We start from the raw sequence: 22,827 nt of genomic DNA, 5'->3' as shown, positions 1-22,827 counted from the left end.
AACTTGGCACTTAGACATCAATTGGAATTATAGGTTATTAAAAAGCAACTATCATTTAAGAATGTGAGCATCTTATATCTACTTATGTGGTCAGATCATTTCGTCATATGTTTTGTGATCTTTTGTGTATTTCAGCTCCAGATGGACCTCCCATGGATGTCACTCTACAGCCACTGACATCACAAAGTATACAAGTAACCTGGAAGGTAAGCACACACGTACAAACATTCCTCGCAACTCTGAAAAAGGTACTGCACAGATCTGCTTTCTGTTAGATGTTTTGTGGTGTATACAGAGTTCACTGGGGGTGCAGTTGCTGAGCAAGGTATTGTATTGGGTAGGGGTGAAGAGGATGAATAGTTTGTCAAGAGAACATCAGTTTTAACTGTAAATGTAGTCGTTAAAGGGATACCATACCCAAACATTTTCTTTCATGATTAAGGTAGAGAATATAATTTTTAACAACATTCCAATTTACTTCTATTACCTAATTTGCTTCATTCTTTAGATATACTTTATTGAAGAAATAGCAATGCACACGGTGAACCAATCACAGGAGGCATCTATGTGCAGCTACAAATCAGCAGCTACTAAGCCTATCTAGATATGCTTTTCAGCAAAGACTATCAAGAGAATGAAGCAAAATAGATAATAGAAGTAAATTAGAAAGTTGTTTATAATTGTATGCTCTTTCTAAATCATGAAAGAAAAAATTTGGGTTTCATGTCCCTTTAAGTCAGTTGCTGACCAGCCTGAAAGTGGTAAGAAGCATTAACTGTACAACCTCATCTTATGTGAGTTTATTATCTGCAACCTTTTCACACACCATTGCCTCTCAAAAGGAAGTTGACATAGAGCTGGTAATTTATGTATAGTAACTATATATGTATTGTCAGTATGCTATCCATGTACATTATTAGTAAGGATTCATTGAATTGATTGACTGTTTCCATTATCTTCTATATTGATTACTCTAGTAATAAAAATTGAATTTGGTATATTCATTATTCTGTTCCAGTTGTATGTTGTTGCTTCAAATTTACAATGAAATACATAGCAAGTGTCATTCTCTCATACTTCTCCTCTATAGAATATTCACTCTGCTGCTTTCTATGTACAATGCACAAATGTGTAACACATTGCCTCTCTTTATATAAGATATATGCATAATAATACACATCTGTCTCACTCTTCTCCCGCTTTATACCATGTGCAACTTGTTTCCGATTCCCCTCTGTATAGCATGTTCAGCTGTCACTGGCTGGTGCTTCTGACACCTACTGGTCAGATTGTGTTGAGTTTATATTATATGAGAGTCCGTTTTACTCTTTTGATGCCTCATACAAGTATGTGAGTTCTATACATAATGTTTATACTCATATGTTATATGTTTGGTCTTTTGTGCACAGGCTCCTCGCAAGGAGTTACAGAATGGAGTGATACGAGGATACCAAATTGGATACCGTGAGAATGGCCCAGGAAGTAACGGTCAATACAGTATTGTAGAGATGAAAGCTACTGGGGATGGTGAGGTGTACACGCTGGACAACATGAAAAAGTTTGCACAGTATGGAGTCGTGGTCCAGGCTTTCAACCGAGCAGGAACTGGCCCATCTTCCACCGAGATTAACACCACTACTCTAGAAGATGGTCAGTGGCACTGAACGTTTGCCACTGTGTTTATTTGTCACTTTGTGTGTGTAACTTGCTCTGCTTGACTATTAGGCATGTGCGTAAATAGATACGTTTGTTGCCGTAACTCACTAGGTTTGTTTTATTTGGTGAGTGTCAAGTATGTGTATTTGTTGTGTCCCTATGGGTATTTGTATAAGTTGTACTGGATATATTTGTTGTGTCTGAGTGTTCCCCATCCTTTGTTTATGTGAGTCCTATCCTAAGCGCACAGTGTCTGTTCTCTTTCCTCCAGTGCCTAGTCAGCCTCCAGAGAATGTGCGCGCTCTGTCAATCACATCAGATGTTGCAGTCGTTTCCTGGTCTGAACCCCCTCGCAGCTCATTAAATGGAGTCCTTAAGGGTTACAGAGTCATTTACTGGTCACTGTACCCTGATGGGGGTGAGTTTTGGGTTAATTGTCTGAATTTTTTGTACTTGCTGCTTAATTTTTACTTTGTAAACCTCTTAACTGTACATAGAATTTAAAAACAGAAAAAAGCTTATTTGTGCCCATCAAAATTGTACCTTGTTTTTTTTTTTTTCTTCTTCAAAATGATTTTAATATAACCTTCATTTGGAATTGGATAGTGAAGTGCTTCAAATTAATTTTAAGATGACAGAATCTGATGCTTTTAAAAGCTTTTTGCTTGCAGTGGAAACAAGATAAACCATCATTGTAAAACGTTTTCTGTTGCCTAATGAGTTTACTGTATTTTTAACCAATTTTACTTTCTTGAGTTAGTGAAATGATTTGATGAGTCTAATTAAAATGTTTATTAAGTTTGGCAACGTTGATAAAGCTAAAATATATAATGAATAAATCCTGCTAACCTGGCATTGAACCAGAGCCTATGATTAGAAATAGTTTAGAACAAGATGCATTATGAAGCTTATTTGCATATCCTTTCCCAGTATCCTTTTCTCCAATTGAAACACTGTTAGGTTATTTTATTTGTTGTTGGATTATTGTCCTTTTTTCATGCACTCACCACCTAGTGTAACTTTTCTTCACTGGCCCAGGTGCTCCGTTAAATGCATATAGAAGGTTCCACAGAATTTATGCACTCATAAGTCTTGATAACATTCAATACTTTTATAAAAGGCACATTAAACACTTTGAGATGGTAATATAAAATGATAAATTGTATATAATAAAACAACTCTGCAATATACTTTCATTATTTATTTTGTCCTCTTTGCCTGTAATTCCATTCTGAAATTGTGAGCTTTTCAGTTCCTGTTAGAAATGGAACTGCAGAACACTGTTAAATCCAGCACAACCATTGGCTGCACACTCTAATGACCTATGTATAACTGTCCCTAATTGGCCACAGCAGAGAAGGTAACACAAGTTACAACATGGCAGCTCCCAGTGTTTTATAGACACTAAAACTTTACACTTATTTTGTCACTTTTTAAACAACTAATGAAACTTTAAAAAATACATCTACATGTTAGTCATGGACTAATCTTTTCTTTGAATGCATCATTCTATCTAGCATGTATTTAGTGTTTAATGTCCCTTTCAAACAGGAGCCTTTTTCAAGACATCAATGTGTCCCACAAGACTATCTGCAGTCTTGGGGAACACATTTATATCTTGAGAAAAGGCCAATAGTCTGCTTTTTTGCGTGGTATTTAATAAAAGTATTGAACTTTATTAAGACCTGTGCATACCTGAATTATTTGGAACTTTCTAAATGCATATATATATATATATTTATTTTTGGAAAACTGCCCCAAAGATTTTGCATGTGTTTTTCCATTTTACTATGGTACTTATATGATCTTAGTCCACAATCACAAATGTATTCCCTTAACTGAATACAGAAGCATCTCATGGATAAGATACCTTTTAACATGCACCTAAACCATGATTTAATGAGTCTCAAATGATCTACTCATTTTCTCCAAACTCCCTCTTCTGTCATACTCTTTCCTGTCTTCTCCTTGTGATTTGTTCTTTTTATTCCTCCAGCACTTTACACTCATTCTCATTCTTTTTCTTGTTGCTTATCAGAGTGGGGTGAGATGCAGAACATTACCACCCTACGAGAGCGAGTAGAGCTGCGTTCTCTAGAGAAGTTTACTAACTACAGCGTGCAGGTCTTGGCATTCACACAAGCTGGGGACGGAGTGCGGAGCAGCGTTCTCTATCTGCAGACCAAGGAGGACAGTAAGTCAATATATAATGGGTTAGTTTAGAGAGCAAGCTGTTCAGACTAGTCGGCAGATTTGTGCTCTTGTCAGTATCCATGTAAACTTGCAATGGATATTTTGACAGTGCTGACTTTTAATCCTTTCCCAGTCCCAGGACCCCCAGCTGGAATCAAAGCAGTCCCCTCCTCACCCAGCAGTGTAGTTGTGTCCTGGCTGCCCCCCACCAAACCCAATGGGATCATCCGAAAGTACACCATCTTCTGCTCAAGCCCAGGCTCTGGTCAACCAGTAAGTAATCAAAGGTTACAAGAAAGGTTTGGGTAGAGTTGGTTGGCATGGAGAGTGAGGAGGGATCAAAAGACAGCACATGGTTTCAGAGTATGGAAGCAGAATAGGTCAGGGAGCAAATTAAAAGCAAAGTCAAAAGGTAAGTGAGATAAAAGAGGAGGAGCTTTTGATGTTGGTGGCTTAAAAGGGGGTGCTAGAGTGTAAAATGAGGTAAGAGTTATAGCTTTGGTGTTAGATACTGTGGACAAGTCAAAGGAGGGAAATCCGGTGGTCCCAAAGAACAGCTTATGAATCAAGGGTTAGTAGGAATCAGACAAATGGCTTAGAGGTCAAAGAGGCAGCAGGTAAAATTCAGATCAGGGTCAGAGGGTCAGGAGGTAAGAATAGGCTGTTTAGAGTGTCAGATGTTATGGGGCAGGTTAGAAGAGGCAGCTCATGGGGTCAGATGGAGGGGCAAGTTAGTCTATGAGGCAGCTCAGAGGGTGAAGATCTGGAGGAAAGTTAGAAGAAGGTCAGAGGAAAATACTCATAGAGAGACAATGGGCAGAATGCTCAGGAAAGTAGAGGGAGATGCTCAGTGAGATGCTCAGTGAGTAATGGCGAGGAGAGAATGGCCAGTGGGCAGAGAATGGCCAGTGGGCAGCTGCTCAATTACTAACAGTGGGGTGAAATTGCTCAGGGAAGTGGGAAGATTATTAGGTAGTAACAGTACAGGGATGCTCAGGGACTAACAGTGGGGGAGAATGCCCAGGGAATAACAATGTTATCAAAGTTACAGTGTGGGGGATGCTCAGGAGAATATGTGGGGAGAATGCTCAGGTAATTACAGTAACGGAGAATGCTCAGTGAGTAACAGTGGGGGGGAGAATATTCAGAATAACATGGGGGATGTTCAAGAAGAATATGTAGGGCAGAATGTTCAGGATGTAACACTAGGGTAATTCTCAGGTAGTAACAAAGGGGGAATGCTCAGGTAGTAACAGTGGAGGGAATGTGCAGGTAGTAACATTGAATGGAATGCTCAAGTAGTAACAGTAGAGGGAATGCTCAGGTAGTAACAGTGGAGGGAATGCTCAAGTAGCAACAATGGGGGGAAAGCTCAGGTAGTAACAGTGGAGGGAATGGTCATGGAGTAACAGTGGAGGAATGCTCAGGTAGTAACAGTGGAGGGAATGCGCAGGTAGTAACATTGAATGGAATGCTCAAGTAGTAACAGTAGAGGGAATGCTCAGATAGTAACAGTGGAGGGAATGCTCAAGTAGTAACAGTGGGAAGAATGCTCAGGTAGTAACAGTGAAGGGAATGCTCAGGTAGTAACAGTGGGGAGAATGCTCAGCAACAGTAGAGGGAAAGCTCAGTTAGTAACAGTGGAGGGAATGCTCAGGTAATAACAGTGGAGGGAATGCTCAGGTAGTAACAGTGGAGGGAATGCTCAGGTAGTAACAGTGGAGGGAATGCTAAGGTAGTAACAGTGGGGGAATGCTAAGGTAGTAATGGTAGAGGGGATACTCAGGTAGTAACAGTGAGGGGAATGCTCAGGTAGTATAAGGGGGAATACTCAGGTAGCAACAGTGAGGGGAATGCTCAGGTAGTAACAGTGGAGGGAATGCTCAGGTAGTAACAGTGGGGAGAATGCTCAGGTAGTAACAGTGAAGAGAATGCTCAGGTAGTAACAGTGGAGGGAATGCTCAGGTAGTAACAGTGGAGGGAATGCTCAGGTAGTAACAGTGGAGGAAATGCTCAGGTAGTAACAGTGGGGGAAATGCTCAGGTAGTATCAGTGGAGGGAATGCTCAGGTAGTATCAGTGGAGGGAATGCTCAGGTAGTAACAGTAGAAGGAATGCTCAGGTAGTAACAGTGGGGGGATGCTCAGGTAGCAACAGTAGAGGGAATGCTCAGGTAGTAACAGTAGAAGGAATGCTCAGGTAGTAACAGTGGGGAGAATGCTCAGGGAGTAACAGTGGAGGTAATGCTCAGGTAGTAACAGTGGAAGGAATGCTCAGGTAGTAACAGTGGAGGGAATGCTCAGGTAGTAACAGTGGAGGGAATGATAAGGTAGTAACAGTGGGGGAATGCTAAGGTAGTAATGGTAGAGGGGATGCTCAGGTAGTAACATTGAGGGGAATGCTCAGGTAGTATAAGGGGGCAATACTCAGGTAGCAACAGTGAGGGGAATGTTCAGGTAGTAACAGTGGAGGGAATGCTCAGGTAGTAACAGTGGGGAGAATGCTCAGGGAGTAACAGTGGAGGAATGCTCAGGTAGTAACAGTGAAGGGAATGCTCAGGTAGTAACAGTGGAGGGAATGCTCAGGTAGTAACAGTAGGGGAAATGCTCAGGTAGTATCAGTGGAGGGAATGCTCAGGTAGTATCAGTGGAGGGAATGCTCAGGTAGTAACAGTAGAAGGAATGCTCAGGTAGTAACAGTGGGGGGATGCTCAGGTAGTAACAGTAGAAGGAATGCTCAGGTAGTAACAGTGGGGAGAATGCTCAGGGAGTAACAGTGGAGGGAATGCTCAGGTAGTAACAGTGGAAGGAATGCTTAGGTAGTAACAGTGGAGCGAATGCTCAGGTAGTAACAGTAGGGAGAATGCTCAGGGAGCAACAGTGGAGGGAATGCTCAGGTAGTAACAGGGGAGGGAATGCTCAGGTAGTAACAGTGGGGAGAATGCTCAGGAAGTAACAGTAGAGGTGATGTTCAGGTAGTAACACTGGGGAGAATGCTCAGTTAGCAACAGTAGAGGGAAAGCTCAGTTAGTAACAGTGGAGGGAATGCTCAGGTAGTAACAGTGGAGGGAATGCTCAGGTAGTAACAGTGGAGGGAATGCTCAGGTAGTAACAGTGGAGGGAATGCTAAGGTAGTAACAGTGGGGGAATGCTAAGGTAGTAATGGTAGAGGGGATGCTCAGGTAGTAACAGTGAGGGGAATGCTCAGGTAGTATAAGGGGGGAATTCTCAGGTAGCAACAGTGAGGGGAATGCTCAGGTAGTAACAGTGGAGGGAATGCTCAGGTAGTAACAGTGGGGAGAATGCTCAGGGAGTAACAGTGGAGGAATGCTCAGGTAGTAACAGTGAAGGGAATGCTCAGGTAGTAACAGTGGAGGGAATGCTCAGGTAGTAACAGTGGAGGGAATGCTCAGGTAGTAACAGTGGGGGAAATGATCAGATAGTAACATTGGAGGGAATGCTCAGGTAGTATCAGTGGAGGGAATGCTCATTTAGTAACAGTAGAAGGAATGCTCAGGTAGTAACAGTGGGGGGATGCTCAGGTAGCAACAGTAGAGAGAATGCTCAGGTAGTAACAGTGGAGGGAATGCTCAGGTAGTAACAGTGGGGGAAATAATCAGATAGTAACATTGGAGGGAATGCTCAGGTAGTATCAGTGGAGGGAATGCTCATTTAGTAACAGTAGAAGGAATGCTCAGGTAGTAACAGTGGGGGGATGCTCAGGTAGCAACAGTAGAGAGAATGCTCAGGTAGTAACAGTGGAGGGAATGCTCAGGTAGTAACAGTGGGGAGAATGCTCAGGGAGTAACAGTGCAGGGAATGCTCAGGTAGTAACAGTGGAAGGAATGCTCAGGTAGTAACAGTGGAGGGAATGCTCAGGTAGTAACAGTGGGGAGAATGCTCAGGGAGCAACAGTGGAGGGAATGCTCAGGTAGTAACAGTGGAGGGAATGCTCAGGTAGTAACAGTGGGGGGAATGCTAAGGTAGTAACAGTAGGGGAATGCTAAGGTAGTAACGGTAGGGGAATGCTAAGGTAGTAACGGTAGAGGGGATGCTCAGGTAGTAACAGTGAGAGGAATGCTCAGGTAGTATAAGGGGGGGGGAATGCTCAGGTAGCAACAGGGAGGGGAATGCTCAGGTAGTAACAGTGGGGAGAATGCTCAGGGAGTAACAGTAGAGGGAATGCTCAGGTAGCAACAGTGGGGGAATGTTCAGGTAGTAACAGTAGAGGTGATGTTCAGGTAGTAACAGTGGGGAGAATGCTCAGTTAGCAACAGTAGAGGTAATGCTCAGGTAGTAACAGTGGAGGGAATGCTCAGGTAGTAACAGTGGAGGGAATGCTCAGTTAGTAACAGTGGAGGGAATGCTCAGGTAGTAACAGTGGGGGAATGCTCAGGTAGTAACAGTGGAGGGAATGCACAGGTAGTAACAGTGGAGGGAATGCTCAGGTAGTAACAGTGGGGGAATGCTAAGGTAGTAATGGTAGAGGGGAATCCTCAGGTAGCAACAGTGAGGGGAATGCTCAGGTAGTAACAGTGGAGGGAATGCTCAGGTAGTAACAGTGGGGAGAATGCTCAGGGAGTAACAGTGGAGGAATGCTCAGGTAGTAACAGTGAAGAGAATGCTCAGGTAGTAACAGTGGAGGGAATGCTCAGGTAGTAACAGTGGGGGAAATGCTCAGGTAGTAACATTGGAGGGAATGCTCAGGTAGTATCAGTGGAGGGAATGCTCAGGTAGTAACAGTAGAAGGAATGCTCAGGTAGTAACAGTGGGGGGATGCTCAGGTAGTAACAGTAGAAGGAATGCTCAGGTAGTAACAGTGGAGGGAATGCTCAGGTAGTAACAGTGGAGGGAATGCTCAGGTAGTAACAGTGGAGGGAATGATAAGGTAGTAACAGTGGGGGAATGCTAAGGTAGTAATGGTAGAGGGGATGCTCAGGTAGTAACAGTGAGGGGAATGCTCAGGTAGTATAAGGGGGCAATACTCAGGTAGCAACAGTGAGGGGAATGTTCAGGTAGTAACAGTGGAGGGAATGCTCAGGTAGTAACAGTGGGGAGAATGCTCAGGGAGTAACAGTGGAGGAATGCTCAGGTAGTAACAGTGAAGGGAATGCTCAGGTAGTAACAGTGGAGGGAATGCTCAGGTAGTAACAGTAGGGGAAATGCTCAGGTAGTATCAGTGGAGGGAATGCTCAGGTAGTATCAGTGGAGGGAATGCTCAGGTAGTAACAGTAGAAGGAATGCTCAGGTAGTAACAGTAGAAGGAATGCTCAGGTAGTAACAGTGGGGAGAATGCTCAGGGAGTAACAGTGGAGGGAATGCTCAGGTAGTAACAGTGGAAGGAATGCTTAGGTAGTAACAGTGGAGCGAATGCTCAGGTAGTAACAGTAGGGAGAATGCTCAGGGAGCAACAGTGGAGGGAATGCTCAGGTAGTAACAGGGGAGGGAATGCTCAGGTAGTAACAGTGGGGAGAATGCTCAGGAAGTAACAGTAGAGGTGATGTTCAGGTAGTAACACTGGGGAGAATGCTCAGTTAGCAACAGTAGAGGGAAAGCTCAGTTAGTAACAGTGGAGGGAATGCTCAGGTAGTAACAGTGGAGGGAATGCTCAGGTAGTAACAGTGGAGGGAATGCTCAGGTAGTAACAGTGGAGGGAATGCTAAGGTAGTAACAGTGGGGGAATGCTAAGGTAGTAATGGTAGAGGGGATGCTCAGGTAGTAACAGTGAGGGGAATGCTCAGGTAGTATAAGGGGGGAATTCTCAGGTAGCAACAGTGAGGGGAATGCTCAGGTAGTAACAGTGGAGGGAATGCTCAGGTAGTAACAGTGGGGAGAATGCTCAGGGAGTAACAGTGGAGGAATGCTCAGGTAGTAACAGTGAAGGGAATGCTCAGGTAGTAACAGTGGAGGGAATGCTCAGGTAGTAACAGTGGAGGGAATGCTCAGGTAGTAACAGTGGGGGAAATGATCAGATAGTAACATTGGAGGGAATGCTCAGGTAGTATCAGTGGAGGGAATGCTCATTTAGTAACAGTAGAAGGAATGCTCAGGTAGTAACAGTGGGGGGATGCTCAGGTAGCAACAGTAGAGAGAATGCTCAGGTAGTAACAGTGGAGGGAATGCTCAGGTAGTAACAGTGGGGGAAATAATCAGATAGTAACATTGGAGGGAATGCTCAGGTAGTATCAGTGGAGGGAATGCTCATTTAGTAACAGTAGAAGGAATGCTCAGGTAGTAACAGTGGGGGGATGCTCAGGTAGCAACAGTAGAGAGAATGCTCAGGTAGTAACAGTGGAGGGAATGCTCAGGTAGTAACAGTGGGGAGAATGCTCAGGGAGTAACAGTGCAGGGAATGCTCAGGTAGTAACAGTGGAAGGAATGCTCAGGTAGTAACAGTGGAGGGAATGCTCAGGTAGTAACAGTGGGGAGAATGCTCAGGGAGCAACAGTGGAGGGAATGCTCAGGTAGTAACAGTGGAGGGAATGCTCAGGTAGTAACAGTGGGGGGAATGCTAAGGTAGTAACAGTAGGGGAATGCTAAGGTAGTAACGGTAGGGGAATGCTAAGGTAGTAACGGTAGAGGGGATGCTCAGGTAGTAACAGTGAGAGGAATGCTCAGGTAGTATAAGGGGGGGGGAATGCTCAGGTAGCAACAGGGAGGGGAATGCTCAGGTAGTAACAGTGGGGAGAATGCTCAGGGAGTAACAGTAGAGGGAATGCTCAGGTAGCAACAGTGGGGGAATGTTCAGGTAGTAACAGTAGAGGTGATGTTCAGGTAGTAACAGTGGGGAGAATGCTCAGTTAGCAACAGTAGAGGTAATGCTCAGGTAGTAACAGTGGAGGGAATGCTCAGGTAGTAACAGTGGAGGGAATGCTCAGTTAGTAACAGTGGAGGGAATGCTCAGGTAGTAACAGTGGGGGAATGCTCAGGTAGTAACAGTGGAGGGAATGCACAGGTAGTAACAGTGGAGGGAATGCTCAGGTAGTAACAGTGGGGGAATGCTAAGGTAGTAATGGTAGAGGGGAATCCTCAGGTAGCAACAGTGAGGGGAATGCTCAGGTAGTAACAGTGGAGGGAATGCTCAGGTAGTAACAGTGAGGGGAATGCTCAGGTAGTAACAGTGGAGGGAATGCTCAGGTAGTAACAGTGGGGAGAATGCTCAGGGAGTAACAGTGGAGGAATGCTCAGGTAGTAACAGTGAAGAGAATGCTCAGGTAGTAACAGTGGAGGGAATGCTCAGGTAGTAACAGTGGGGGAAATGCTCAGGTAGTAACATTGGAGGGAATGCTCAGGTAGTATCAGTGGAGGGAATGCTCAGGTAGTAACAGTAGAAGGAATGCTCAGGTAGTAACAGTGGGGGGATGCTCAGGTAGTAACAGTAGAAGGAATGCTCAGGTAGTAACAGTGGAGGGAATGCTCAGGTAGTAACAGTGGAGGGAATGCTCAGGTAGTAACAGTGGGGAGAATGCTCAGGGAGTAACAGTGGGGAGAATGCTCAGGGAGCAACAGTGGAGAGAATGCTCAGGTAGTAGCAGTGGGGGGAATGCTAAGGTAGTAACAGTAGGAGAATGCTAAGGTAGTAACGATAGAGGGGATGCTCAGGTAGTAACAGTGAGAGGAATGCTCAGGTAGCAACAGTGAGGGGAATGCTCAGGTAGCAACAGTGAGGGGAATGCTCAGGTAGTAACAGTGGAGGGAATGCTCAGGTAGTAACAGTGGAGGGAATGCTCAGGTAGTAACAGTGGAGGGAATGCTCAGGTAGTAACAGAGGAGGGAATGCTCAGGGAGTAACAGTGGAGGGAATGCTCAGGGAGTAACAGTGGGGGGAATGCTCAGGGAGTAACAGTGGAGGGAATGCTCAGGGAGTAACAGTGGAGGGAATGCTCAGGGAGTAACAGTGGAGGGAATGCTCAGGGAGTAACAGTGGAGGGAATGCTCAGGGAGTAACAGTGGAGGGAATGCTCAGGGAGTAACAGTGGAGGGAATGCTCAGATAGTAACAGTGGGGGGAATGCTCAGGTAGTAACAGTGGGGGGAATGCTCAGGTTGTATATGTGGGGGAGAATGCTCAGGTTGTATATGTGGGGGAGAATGCTCAGGTAGTAACAGTGGAGGGAATTCTCAGGTAGTAACAGTGGAGTGAATGCTCAGGTAGTAACAGTGTAGGGAATGCTCAGGTAGTAACAGTGGGGGGAATGCTCAGGTAGTAACAGTGGGGGAATGCTCATGTAGTAACATTTGGGGGATGCTCAGGGAGGAACAGTGGGGAAAGAATGCTCAGGTAGTAACAGTGGGGGGAATGCTCAGGTAGTAACAGTGGTGGGAATGCTAAGGTAGTATATGTGGGGGAGAATGCTCAGGTAGTAACAGTGGAGGGAATGCTCATGTAGTAACAGTTGGGGTATGCTCAGGGAGTAACAGTGGGGAAAGAATGCTCAGGTAGTAATAGTAGGAGGATGGATAAGGAGTAACAGTGCAGGATGCTCAGGTAGTATAAGGGGGGGGATCCTCAGGGAGTAACAGCTAGAGGGATGCTCAGGGAGTAACAGTAAGAGGTGCTCAGACATGTCACGTGTAGTAGCTGCTTAGCTTTTGGTTATGCAGACTTCCTCTAATTTGCTTTCACACATCATTTCTGCATAAAATGTCAGTCTTTGAAGATTTGTTTGAAGTATTTTTCTTAGGGCATTAGTTGGGGGAAGGATTGCTTGATGCCTAAGTGGTGACTGCTAATTAGTAGGACATAAGCAACTGCACATTTTTCAGTATATCTTAACACCAGAGTGCACATGCAGATTGTGTGTGTTTGTGTGTGTGTGTGTATATGTGTGTGTATATGTGTGTATGTATATGTGTGTATATGTGTGCGTGTATCTGTGTGTGTGTATGTGTGTGTGTGTGTGTATCTGTGTGTGTATATATATATATATATATATATATATATATATATATATATATATATATATATATATATATATATATATATATATAGTGCCATGTATGGTGAATTGGCTCCTAAATGATGACTCTAGAACTTTCCAGTGAATTCTACTGCATTCTGCCCTTCAAGTAATCAGTAAATCTGGTAATAGTACAGTTACAATATATCTTACGTTATTACAAATAATTTGACAATCAGGGTTTGTTGGTTGTGCAGTAAAACATGACTATGGATACTCTCGAAAACAACTGGTATTTGTTATTTACACCATTGAAATTGAAAACCCAAAAAATCCATTATGCAGTGTATCCTCTTCTAGACCTGAATATTCCATCACAGAGTATCCCCTTCTAGACCTATATAATCTATCACAGAGTATCCCCTTCTAGACCTACTGTAAATAGTACATCAAACAGGTTATCCTGACATAAACCTAAATGCACTATCCCAGGATATAGACTCAAATAATCTATCACACAGGATATCATCCCCTAATAGACCCAAATAATAAATAATACGTTATCCTATAATAACCCAAATAATCCATCACACAGTTATCCTTTCTCACAGCACCAAAACATTTGTCACACATGATATCTTATATCTATTCCAGCAAACTGAAAAGATTGATCACATAATGGATTCCATCCTAGATGTGTCACCCAGTATATTTTACCCTAGACCTAAATAATAAACCACACATAATTTCCTTCCTTTCAACTGACCTATACTTGTGGTGCTTTGCAGATCTCCAAAATTCTGCCAGTTTAAATAGTTAATTGCTGAAAATAATGTGTTGCTGACTAAGGACATGTGGATTTACTTATAGAATGGGAACAAAAGCAAACAAGTCTGAGTTATAACTAGTAGTGCAGTATAAAATATGTCTTAAAAATATGAAATTGTTTTATATTCTGTACTATTTGTTATTGTAATTTAGTCATATTCAGGATGTATTTTCTAGTCTGTTAAATCTGCACTAGACCATAATAATCTATTGCATAACAAATCACAATCTAGACAGTAGTAATCAGTTCCAGAAGGGATTTCATCCTTGGCCATTATGATAAGGTGCACTGGCCCTAGACATGAATAATGCATCATACTGAAATCCATCCTAATTACACAAGTGGTCATGGTCTTTCCAAGCTGCAGGTGGTAACACAAAATACCATGAACCTGATTTGGTGAACACAACACTTACTTGTACAGTAGTTGGGTAGTTCGCAGAATAACTATTATAAGCCTGACCTTTCAGATGCTTCCAACAACTGACTGTGTTGAGGCATTTGGATGCAATTAACCTTTTCAATATAAAATTAACCCATTAATAAATTCAGAAGTAAGAAATAGTATCTTTTCCCTGAATGTGTTCCCCATGACTTGTTATACCAGCTGCAGCGTATAAACTAGATAGATACGCAGATAGGTGGACACCACACATACACATACTAGGGATGGGTGAATGTTTTGCAACATTCAAAAAATGAAACAAATTTTAACACATTAGTTTTGAATTTTGAATGTTTGTACAACATTCTAACATTCGTTTAATATAATAGTATTTCTAATGCTTTCTTTAAATGTAATGTTCGATTCAAATTTTCTAATAATTAGATTAAAATTATGCAATATTCGAATTCGAAAAATTTGAATTTATATATTTCTAATAGTATTTCTAATGCTTTCAATATTTGAAATAGAAACAATTTGAATTGATATATTTGTATCTATTATGTATCAATTTACTAAATTCCCTACCACATGAACTATTGAACTTCTGAATAGTATTTATGAAATGTGAACATTCGATCTTATTATAAATATTCAAATTCGAAAGGGAAATTCAAAAACTATAAATAGCATTTGATTATAGAATTTTTAAGAATATTTTTTCTTATCAACATTCGATTATGTAAATCGAATTTCTAGAATAACATTTTCGTTCTAACATTCAAATTCGAATATAAACACATTCGCCCATCCCTAATACATACTGTACAGATGATCAAGCGCCAAGTGGGGAAGCAGTGGTACCTATAGCTCCGAACAAGTGGTACCTAGCATACCAAATTGATAATTGTACAGGAATAAAGGTGCGGTCTGAGCGCCTAGCAAATAAAGGCAAAGGTACTGATGGGCAGACAGGCGTCCTTATCAGTGGATAAAAAGAAATGTATTACAATCTAACAAACTAAAAGCATTCACAATTAAAAACAAATAACATAAAATCATAAATAGATTCCACAATTCGGTACCAGAGGAAGCAGATTATTCTCCACTAGCCTTGATATCTTATATGGATTTGAATATCCTGACTTGGTATCTTGATAAGCTCTAAGTTATGACAAGATTAAAATCCAATAAACACAGTGATATCCGGAGATGTGTGATGTCATCAGTGTAAAAGTTATGTGAAGATCAAGTAGGTGAGCTTGGTATTGATAGTCAAATGTTCAAATGGTATATGTATATATACGTAAACAAAACCTAAAAAGGTGAGCAAAAATGCAGAAAAATATATAAAAATAAAATTAGAGGAATAAAAAATAAAAAATATTTTTTTTTATTCCTCTAATTTTATTTTTATATTTTTTTCTGCATTTTTGCTTAAATTTTATTGTTTTTGGTTTGTTTGTGTATATATATATATATATACCATTTGAACGTGTGAATATCAATACCAAGCTCACCTACTTGATCTTCACATAACTTTTACACTGATGACATCACACATCTCCGGATATCACTGCGTTTATTGGATTTTAATCTTGTCATAACTTAGAGCTTATCAAGATACCAAGTCAGGATATTCAAATCCATATAAGATATCGAGGCTAGTGGAGCAATAATCTGCTTCCTCTGGTACTGAATTGTGGAATCTATTTGTGATTTTATGTTATTTGTTTTTAATTGTGAATGCTTTTAGTTTGTTAGATTGTAATACATTTATTTTTAACCACTGATAAGGACGCCTGTCTGCCCATCAGTACCTTTGCATTTATTTGGTAGGTGCTCTGACTGCACCTTTATTCCCATCCCTAATACATAAACTTACACACATACTCATAAACACACACACATACATGTGCGGAATCTGTTGGCGCTCTACAAATAACCGATAATAATAACACACACATACATATACATACACTTACACACACCTACATATACATACACTTACACACATATATATACACACACACATAAACACACACACATAAATATACATACACATAAACACACACATACATATGCATACACTTACACACACACATACATATACATACACTTACACACATACATACACACACACATACATATACATACACATAAACATAAACACACACACATACATATACATACACTTACACACATATATACACACACACATAAACACACACACATACATATACATACACTTACACACATACATATACATATACATACTTACACACATGCATACACACACACATACATACACACACATACATATACATACACTTACACACACACATACATACACATAGACACACACAAACATACATATACATACTTACACACATGCATACACACACATGCATACACACACACACATATACATACACTTACATACATACATACACATAAACACACACACATGCATACATATACATACACTTACACACATACAGTACATACACACATATACATACACTTACATACATACATACACACACACACACACACAAACATACATATACATACACTTGCACACATTCATACACAAACACACATACATACACATAAACACACACACAAACATACATATACATAAACTTACACATACATACACTTACATACATACATACATACACATAAACACACACACACAAACATACATATACATACACTTACACACATACATACACTTACACACACACACACACATACATATACATACACTTACACACATACATATACATACACTTACACACATACATATACATACTTACACGCATACATACATACACATAAACACACACACACACACAAACATACATATACATACACTTACACACATACATATACTTACACACATACATACATACATACACACACATACATATACATACTTACACGCATACATACATACACATAAACACACATACACACACAAACATACATATACATACACTTACACACATACATACATACACACACATACATATACATACTTACACGCATACATACATACATACACATAAACACACACACACACACAAACATACATATACATACACTTACACACATACATACATACACACACATACATATACATATTTACACACATACATACATACACATAAACACACACACACACACAAACATACATACACTTACACACATACATACATACACAGACACACATTTACACACACACATATTTAATAAGGACATTCCCTGTTCAACTACTGCTACCATTGTCAACATAGCAATCCGTAGCCAACAGAATTTATACTAGTCAGTCTATTTACAATAACATAGTGCTTTTATGCTGAAGGGAGGACCATAAAATAATTTAGCGAGTGAACATGTAACATTTGGCAACCTTTTTTGAGCGCTGTGCAAAAGTAATACTATAATGTGACCATGCGTGCCAACCTTATCTTTTGTATAAAGTAAAAAAAAGAACAAATACTTATATAATAATCATAATAATAAAGACTGAACATCAGATTTTACTCCAGGCTCTGCAGCCATTATGGTAGCCACATCCACTTCAGATCAGACCATTGGCCCTACAGCCCCTCTGTCACCCTTTAGTCATATCCAACCTCAAGTCTTATTCGCCTGGCCCTAAAATTCCTCAGCACCTAAACTTAATTTCCCCCAACCCTCCTCAGTTGCAGACTGTTGCTCTGGGTTCCTTAGCCTGTAGTGTGTTGTTTCTCAGGTACTGTGCGTGGTGCCTGTGTGGAGTGAGTGAAGAGGAGGGTAACACTGGGCCTTGCTTTCCCTACATGGCAGAGATGTGATAAGGGTGGAGGTCTTCAGTGAACCACTCCAAGTGCCATTAAAAAATGTCTGAGGACCACACTCAGCACAAATGCCATAGGCTGCTGACCCCTGCCCTAGCCTCACATTATCACACTAATGAGAATAGCAGTCACTACTGGCACTGATCTCTTATAGAAATTCTGTCAGTCTGAAGTGACCAATGGTTGGTGTTAATGGATAAAATAAGTCTGTTTGCAGGACCAACATTAAATGTAAAATGGCTGTATGTACGTATATTATATAGAATTACTCACTGCATTATGTAGTAGCTTCATTCTACATCCATCTAGACTGTGCAGCATTAGATCGCATTCACCTCTAGAAGTCACATTATAGAAGTCTCAAGTCCATGGACACAACCCTGACACAGCTCATCAACTTTAGTGGGTTGTCTCCATAGATGACTGTGAACAACCCCTCATCATATGAGAACTTCAGTAAATGGGTGAAACATCTCCAGTTTGATTACTAAGTGCCATTATTGGCTTAGATTACAAGAGGAGAGCACATATATTAGCACTATTGAGCGCTAACACCATGTAAGTTAAATCAGTAGCGTTCCTATTCTTGCGCTCATATTACACGTTGGAAGTAAAAAGCTTGAGCGAAATACTGGAGCTCAGGTAGCGCGGCTGCGCTAACTTCCTTTCCCCATAGACTTCTATGGGGTGTGCAGTAAAACCCTCTTCTGGCTTTCACTTGCGCGCTAACCCTAAGGTGCACTAGGCACCTACATGCACATACATACAGCAGTGTTCTACCCAGGGCCTTTTTTCAGCTATCTTGATCATTACATTAGAACTTGAGATCTAAGTCTATGGAACAAGAATGTGCAAACTGTCTATGCATGTACCTTGTAAAGTGCTTTTGTTCCAAAGAGCTAGGACCATCCTGAGCTGAGAGATTGTGATTTCCATAAACATCTGTATAACAAATATTTGTTGTGCATCATAACACAAAGATGGCCGCCATGGTTAAGTCAAGTAAAATAAAATGAAAGGGACATGAGACCCCACATTTTTCTTTCATACTTCAGATACAGAATACAATTTTAAAAAAGTTTCAATTTTACTTCTATTATCAAATTTTCTCTGTTCTCATGTTATTTTTTGTTGAAGGGATATCTAAATAGATAGGGTGCACATGTCTGGAAACAGTGCTACCATCTAGTGCTCTTGCTAATGTATAACATTGTTGCAGAGCTGCTGCCATAAATTACTGCAGACACATGCATGCTTCTGAACTTTCTGCATTTCAACAAAGGATAACAAGAAAACTAAGAACATTTGATAATAGATGTAATCATGAAAGTAAACAATTTGGGGTTTATATCCCTTTAAAAACTGGTGGTTTTGCAATACCAATACATAGAGGTCATCACACACAAAATATTAGGAAAAATAAAAATGGTCAAACGACCTATGCTGGACCACTTGAGATGGATTCATCTTTAATTTTGGACCACCAGGAGCTGAACAGTCTCGATGTGTAGCAGATAAAAATAGTGAATAGTTTTTTTAAAAAGACACCACAAGCAACTCTGCATTATGGGCTATAAATAAACTTTATTGAGAAAGTTAACAGAATGATCTTAAACATTAAAGGTAAAATGCTGCACATATATAAGTTAAACAGTCTAACACAGTCAGCCATGGCTCACACAGCCAGGGCCGGATTTACCATTAGGCAGAGTAGGCATGTGCCTACAGGTGCCTTCCATAAAGGGGCGCCTTTCTCTCTGCTCCATATCCCTTTTCTGCACACCTCTGTGGCTCTGCCCTCACTTACCATAGTAGATAATAGCTTTGCCCTAAACAAAGATGGCCCTCGCGCTGGCAGGTCCCGTCTGTTTCTCCAGTGAATGCGGACAGTGCAACCAGAGCGGCCTGAAAGTAATTGTGTGGGGGTTGGTTCTTTTATGAGGAGTAACAGTGAGTGACTATTTGTGCGCTATTACAGAGTGTTCTGAGTGCACAGTGGGCATGTATCGGCTGCAGCAGCTGTAAAAATCAAAATGAGAGATTGTACAGTCAGAGGGCAGTCTTTTATAGAAAATACCATAGGTATGAATATTATTGCTAAAATGCAAAATGCCAGGGCTGTTGCACAGGATAAATACACTTTAAAAAAACAACTGACCCTTGATTGATTGTGCACATTGCAGGCATGGTCAGCAAAGTTTCTAAATGAAGCCCCAGTCTGGACAACCTACACTTTTCTTGTATACATAAAAAAAAAAAATACTGTTCTAACTGGAATCTCATCATACTGGGCAAATACTGCCTGGAGTGTTTTGTTATAGATCATGGACTGCCTTTTATGTGGAAAAATTAGCAGCTGCTGTAAAAAAAATCATAATTCTATAAAGTTTTAGGCTATATCTATAGGTTCATACATGTGAACCGGGAGCGCGTGGGGGGCACTTTAGATTTTGGTGCCTACAGGCACCTGGGCTGTAAATCCAGCCCTGCACACAGCCACTGCTGTGAGAGAAATACTTTACAGGAGTACAAGTGCATAACACTAGACTGCGTGCATGAACACAACATGCTAAATAAGAATCTTATAGACACTTAGTCTTCCAATGTGCTCTGCCAGACATGTGCTCTTAATTGCACCTGTTGTTTCCTGCGTGTGTATGTCCTCAATAATGAGATCCTCCACCCAAAACTAGTAGTCAGGGCCAGGGGAGATGTTGTGATGATCGTTTCACCATTACGGCTTCGTCAGGGCTTCCCCATTAACTCTTTCCCTATACAATACTCCCCATCTGTATCCCCTGGTTTACCTGCCTACACAATGCTCCCAACTATTAGAATGCCCTCTACACATCTCCTCCTAGTGCTGTGAGACTATGGTAGATTTAATAGCAGCACCATTATATTGGGTCTCATAGGATCTTGCTTAAGGACAGCATGTGATTGGTTGTTTGGATTACAGAATATGACATTTTATCTCAGATTCTGCAGTGATGGGTCCACCGATTATTAAGCCATTCCTTTCTCAAAGAGTAATAGGCTGCAAACCATTAGATCTTTATTGTACAAATATCCCTTGTGTACCCTGCATATGTGACTTCCTTCTCTGAGATTTTCTTCTCACCTCTTCTTGTCATCTCTCTTTCCCCCATTCTCTCACCTTTATCTCTCATTCCTCTGTCTACTTCTTCTCTGTATTATTGTTGTCATCACTTGATTCCTTCTTCTCTCTCTCTCTGACCCTTTCTGTATCTACTAAATTCTTCAGCCCACTCTTTTTGGTTGGCTTTGGGTCTAGTGATAGTTGTTTGCCCTGCAGGCTCCCAGTGAATATGAGAGCAGCCCTGAGTTCCTACATTACCGTATAATGCACCTTCTTCGTGGGCAGCAGTACATGCTATGGGTAGCTGCTGTGACATCAGCTGGGCGTGGCAATTCCAGTGAAAAGGTGATGATTGAGCCAGCAGGAAAAGGTAAGGAGTGTTCTTAATATTAAAGGGACAAGATTCATGATAACATTTTAAACAACCTTCCAATTTATTACTATTATAAATATAAATCAGCAGCTAGCTCCCAGCATTGCATTACTTCTCCTGAGCCTAGTTATGCATTTTAACAAAGGATACAAAGAGAACAAAGCAGGTTTAATAATAGAAATGAACTGGAAAGTTGTTAAAATTGCCTGCTCTACCTGAATCATAAATGTTTACTTTTAACTTTACTGTCACTTTAAGTACTTGTTTGTTCACCAGACAATACAGAAACAATATACTTCAGCCCATTAAGTAGGCAACTGTGTTTTTTTCTCTGTTTTAGCTCCAGCCAAAATAATTTCTTTTGGTGGTACTGTAAGTACTCCGTGGATGAAGGATGTGCGCCTTCCCTGCAGCTCAGTGGGGGAACCAGCACCAGCTATAAAATGGACCAAAGACAGGTAAATGGGATTAGTCATATTACACCCCCCCCTGACGTGATACAGACTAAAGCAGGGGTTTTCAAACCTGTCCCCAGACCTCCCTAACGGGCCATATTTTCAGTATATCTGAACTGGAGCACAGGTGAAATATTAAGCCGATTAGTAAATGTGGTTATTAACCTGCTCTTACCCAAGATAATCCTGTAAATCTGACCTGCTAGGGAAGCATGACGACAGGTTTTAAAACCCCTGTACTAGAGCTATAGGAGATGAAATCTGTCCCATTTAAGGCTTAGAGTCTGTTTAGTATTAAAAGACTGTTCCTTTTTTCTTGCATATCTTAGTGAAGACTCTGCTATTCCAGTAGCCCTGGATGGGCATCGTCTTATCCACTCCAATGGCACCCTCACCTTACGCTCTGTGAAAGCCGAGGATTCTGGGTACTATACCTGTACTGCCACAAACACCTGGGGATTTGATACTATCATTGTCAATTTGCTGGTACAAGGTGAGGATTGAAAAAGACCATCTAAAAAAGGGAGACTGTAGAATTATCAGCATTATCCTGGGCCCTGTTTTATGCTATTTTAAGGTTGGGTTAGGTGATAATAATCCACATATATTGCTGATGCATGTCTAGAACAGTGCTCATTCTTTACAGGTGAATCCTTTGTTCCCTGTGTTCTCACTTTCTCCATCCACATTGATTCCACCCCCTTTTAACACTCTCTCCTTTGTTTCTTTCCACAGTTCCTCCAGATCAGCCTCGTCTCACTGTGTCTAAAACTTCTGCATCCTCTATAACATTGGCTTGGATTCCAGGAGATAACGGAGGAAGCTCCATCAGAGGTATTCTGATTTTGCTATCCATAGGTCTCTTACCCCCTGTTTGTACCACTGTCTCTCAACTACCTTCTGCAATGACCATTTTCCGTTAACCATAGTTCTGTTTATAGAGTACTCCACAGCAGAACCTTTGCCCCACACACCAGCATGTGTCAACCTGGATCACACAAAGGACTATAGGCAAAGCATGCATCTTATAAACCTTTATTAACCACCCACAAACACACACACATATCTTAAATAGGAAATACATTTTTTGT

The 22,827-nt window shown here is 41.1% G+C and overlaps 1 protein-coding gene across 1 annotated transcript in view; it reads left to right on the top strand.

Moving 5' to 3' along the window:
* Positions 1–22,827, top strand: part of DSCAML1 (DS cell adhesion molecule like 1) — a 391,456-nt gene that overhangs the window by 345,055 nt on the left and 23,574 nt on the right. Inside the window, exons 16-24 of the mRNA XM_053691135.1 lie at positions 136–206; positions 1,410–1,650; positions 1,928–2,074; positions 3,695–3,850; positions 3,983–4,122; positions 21,125–21,278; positions 21,622–21,739; positions 22,066–22,229; positions 22,472–22,570. Coding sequence (XP_053547110.1) covers positions 136–206; positions 1,410–1,650; positions 1,928–2,074; positions 3,695–3,850; positions 3,983–4,122; positions 21,125–21,278; positions 21,622–21,739; positions 22,066–22,229; positions 22,472–22,570 — 1,290 coding nt within the window. The remainder of the gene's footprint in view (positions 1–135; positions 207–1,409; positions 1,651–1,927; positions 2,075–3,694; positions 3,851–3,982; positions 4,123–21,124; positions 21,279–21,621; positions 21,740–22,065; positions 22,230–22,471; positions 22,571–22,827) is intronic.

The sequence above is a fragment of the Bombina bombina genome, chromosome 8, assembly GCF_027579735.1.
Source record: "Bombina bombina isolate aBomBom1 chromosome 8, aBomBom1.pri, whole genome shotgun sequence".
NCBI classification, from domain to species: domain Eukaryota; kingdom Metazoa; phylum Chordata; class Amphibia; order Anura; family Bombinatoridae; genus Bombina; species Bombina bombina.
Note: the sequence above shows the minus strand (reverse complement) of the source record. Positions and strands in the feature narration are given on the sequence as shown.